The sequence below is a fragment of the Pavona decussata genome, unplaced genomic scaffold, assembly GCF_977016875.1.
Source record: "Pavona decussata unplaced genomic scaffold, jaPavDecu1.1 SCAFFOLD_11, whole genome shotgun sequence".
Lineage (NCBI taxonomy): Eukaryota > Metazoa > Cnidaria > Anthozoa > Scleractinia > Agariciidae > Pavona > Pavona decussata.
In genome coordinates, this window is record NW_028145434.1 from 1,262,923 (window position 1) to 1,266,589 (window position 3,667).

The 3,667-nt window shown below is 41.7% G+C and overlaps 1 protein-coding gene across 1 annotated transcript; it reads left to right on the forward strand.

Moving 5' to 3' along the window:
- Positions 1 to 759: 759 nt before the first annotated feature.
- On the forward strand, positions 760 to 2,088 carry LOC146488111 (ankyrin repeat domain-containing protein 16-like). The gene has a single exon (XM_085120638.1). The coding sequence runs from the start codon at positions 760 to 762 to the stop codon at positions 2,086 to 2,088; it is 1,329 nt and encodes a 442-aa protein (XP_084976764.1).
- The last annotated feature ends 1,579 nt before the right edge of the window (positions 2,089 to 3,667 follow it).

Sequence of the window (3,667 nt, forward strand, 5' to 3'; positions counted from 1 at the left end):
GAATTTTAGAGATATTGGACGCCTCGTTTCAGCCGATGGGCATAAACGTTGTGTTTAAAGTTTTAAGGATTCAAGAAACGATCGACTATGAGTATGAATTTGTCTATACCTTAAGAAAACTGTCCCATTACATCACATATGGACCAGATAACACCATCATTCTTTATCACCAATCCTTTAAAGAGTGGCTTACTTGTAGCGAAAACCATGCAGATCCGTACTATGTAAGTAGTACTCGTGGTCACACTCGTCTAGCAGAATATTATTTGACTTTAAGCAAAGAGAATCCAAATAATACAATGGACATTTACAGGTTAGCAAAACACTTAAGTTTTATAAGCCTTGACAAACAAAGTGATCGCCTCCTCAACGACTTTCGAAACATCAAACCCTCGTTCGTAAATGTCACTCTTGATGCTGACAACACGACTGTTCTCCATCTTGCTGCCGCCGAAAGTAACAACGACGTTCTCCGGCTACTTATTCCAGCGTTTGAAGATATTGACCGTGCAGACAGCTATGGATTCACTCCAGCATTTGTTGCCGCGATGAACGGTCTTGATTGATTGATTGATTGATTGATTGATTGATTGATTGATTGATTGATTGATTGATTGATTGATTGATGCTGACAACACGACTGTTCTCCATCTTGCTGCCGCCGAAAGTAACAACGACGTTCTCCGGCTACTTATTCCAGCGTTTGAAGATATTGACCGTGCAGACAGCTATGGATTCACTCCAGCATTTGTTGCCGCGATGAACGGTCTTGTAAAAAACGTTGAACTCCTCATAGCAAAAGGAACCAGCCTTGAACACCGTACAAATCCGCCACCATCTCCAAATAAGGTTGGTGTTGATCCAATTGAACAATCGAGGACCGCTTTCTGGAACTCTAAAATGATGCACGCGGCTTGTTCAGGTGGGTTTATTGATGTCGTGCGATTACTCCTAAAGAATAATGCTTCGTTTATTGACTTAAATGGTGTTAACCTTACGCCGATGCAACTTGCAGTGCAAAATAGCCATTTAAATGTTGTCCAACTTTTGTACAAACAAGGAGCGCGCGTAGACCACTTATGTCTTCAGTTTGCGGCAAAGGAGGGCCATCAAGATGTGGTAGCTTTTCTATTAAAGGCTGGTGTAGTAGACACTTGCATGCAATGTGATGGTTCCTTTTATTGGCTTGGAAACCAAACCAGATACCAATCAAAGCCAGCTGAAGACAACACTTACATTTTACTGGACGACACGTTCAAGATTCATTGTCAGAGTGCACTTCACCTAGCAGTAGCTAACAATCATGTAAAAATAGTTAAATTAATTCTATCACGGGCTCCTAAGACGGTCCATTGTACTGACTTCAGTGGTCGAACAGCACTTCATGAAGCTGTGAGGCAAGACAATGTTGAGATTGTAGAAGTGTTGATCGAAAACGGAGCAAGAGTTTCTCAGGAGTGCAGTCACTATCAAAATTTATCATCTTCTGTCAACATTTTAAGCACAAAGGAAAAAAAGGAATACGAGAAAGACTTGTGTCATTGTGGTTCGACTCCTTTCCTGCTTACGGCAAGATATGGCAATATCAATGTAGCGTCAGCCCTTTTGCACCATGGTGCTCAGCCACACAAATTAGATTGCCAGGGTGCAACGCCACTTCATGTACCTGCATGCCATGAAAACTACGGTTTCATTGCGTGGCTTCTTTCTGTAGGAACGTACCTTCATATTGACATTGCAAGCAAAAACCAGTCTACACCATTGCACAGTGCTGCTATATGCAAGAACAATAAAGACATCAAACCCTTACTAGACATGGGAGCCAGCATTTATGCCACCGATCAGTATGGAATGACTCCATTGCATTACTCCGTGCTGAACCCGTTTGACAACAGCTTTTCTTTGATCTATCCTCACGATTTTACGAGCTCTTACAGTTTTCGCAGTAAGCGCCTAAACGAGGAAGACCCTGAAGCGCCTAAAATATTAGTGTCAAAACGGAATTCACCGTTAAGTGTTCAATGCAAAAAACAGTTGGAACTTACAAAATCAGCAGATGAGTGCTTCGTACATAAACAGAGCAGATAAACATGGCAGAACAGCCTTGCATCTTGCAGCGCAATATGGGGACCCGTGTTGTGTTGAACACCTGCTTAAAAACGGAGCACAAGTAGATTTATATGACGACAAGCAGTGGAAGCCGCTAGAGGTTGCCATTGAATTCGCACCCGAAAAGCTTAATATTCACTTGTTTGGAAAGAGACATGGGCAAGTGGAGCATGATTTTCGGAGTTTCATGGCCGCAAACCTTTGGTATCACAATAAAGTCACTCAGATCCTCCTGCAAAGAGAGACTTTTTTGTCGCAAAATTGCGACGATAGACAGACCAGACTCTTACACAGAGCTTTTGAGAAAAAGCTAGCAGTGATTGCTTATCTACTACTATCAGCGTCGAGCAGTGCTATTCTTCACTGCAAGGATAAACAAGGACGAACACCTTTGTTAATGTACTTGCAGAATGGAGGCACTTTTCTTGATGCTGTCTTAAAAGAATTCGATGCACCCATTCACATCGAGTGTGGTAAACCCATTCACACGTCCGAGTTTCACTTATTATCATTTACAAAGCCTACAGTACCCTCAAGTAATCTTTTGGGGGATTATTTCTGTGTTAGAAAGAACTGTTTTCTATCAGCTGGTCCCTATGCAAAGGCTATTTTGGATCATCCCTTAGGACACAGCTTTACAGTGAGCAGCTCAAGGTAGAAACGAGCTAATATTTAAGAACCCTCTCTCCTGGGGTGCTGATCCAGGACTTCGAACTCCTGACGGATACACTGGTTTAGAACTTGCTAAAATGACCGGCCTGAGTCCCTTTTCATGGTTCGAAAGGAAGCTCTATAGCTACGAAAGCATCAACTTTGTGAAATTCGTTTTGGATATTTGTGAACCGATGGATATTTTAAGAAGGAGCAAATCTCAAATATCCTGTAGTGTATGTGACTTTGTAAGACTTGTAACAAGGGGAATGGACGCCAACGAATTGGCTGAAACTGGAATATTAATAAGAGAGTACGATGACGATGGCTAATCGTTATAGACGCATTCAGCCAAATGGACACTGTCATTAGTTGTAAAGAATTCATGAACTCTAGCTTCACTGACTGAGGTGGTGGGGTGGGGGCACATGTCGGTTGTAGATTAAACTTTCGTTACTTTGCCGGTTGTGAGTTTAAATTTCCGTTCTTTGTCGACTGTCGGTAAATCTCAGTTAATGAGTAAAAATGCAAGTTAATTATTCATATTCCTTATCTAATTCACGAAGTTTTAAGACTTAAAACACAATACAAAGTGTAAAACTTCTAATAATTCATCATCTGATTGCACTTGAACCTAATTAACTCTGGTCAGTGTTTAAGCAGCGTGATCGTTTATTCCACCTTTGTTTGCCGGCAAATCTAGTACCGATAAAATCACGAAAGTTTTTTTTACTCGGACAGTAAGGCGGACGGCGAGTTAAGGTTTCGGTAGCATTACCAAATTCTTTTTTCTTTTTGGGGTCGCGATGGGCCGAGAGATAAGACTTCGGGCCACGAGTTATTGTTCTCGGTCCCGTTCTTTGTACTCGAGTGACACCGTTAGTAAAGTTTTCGGTGGCGTTATCAA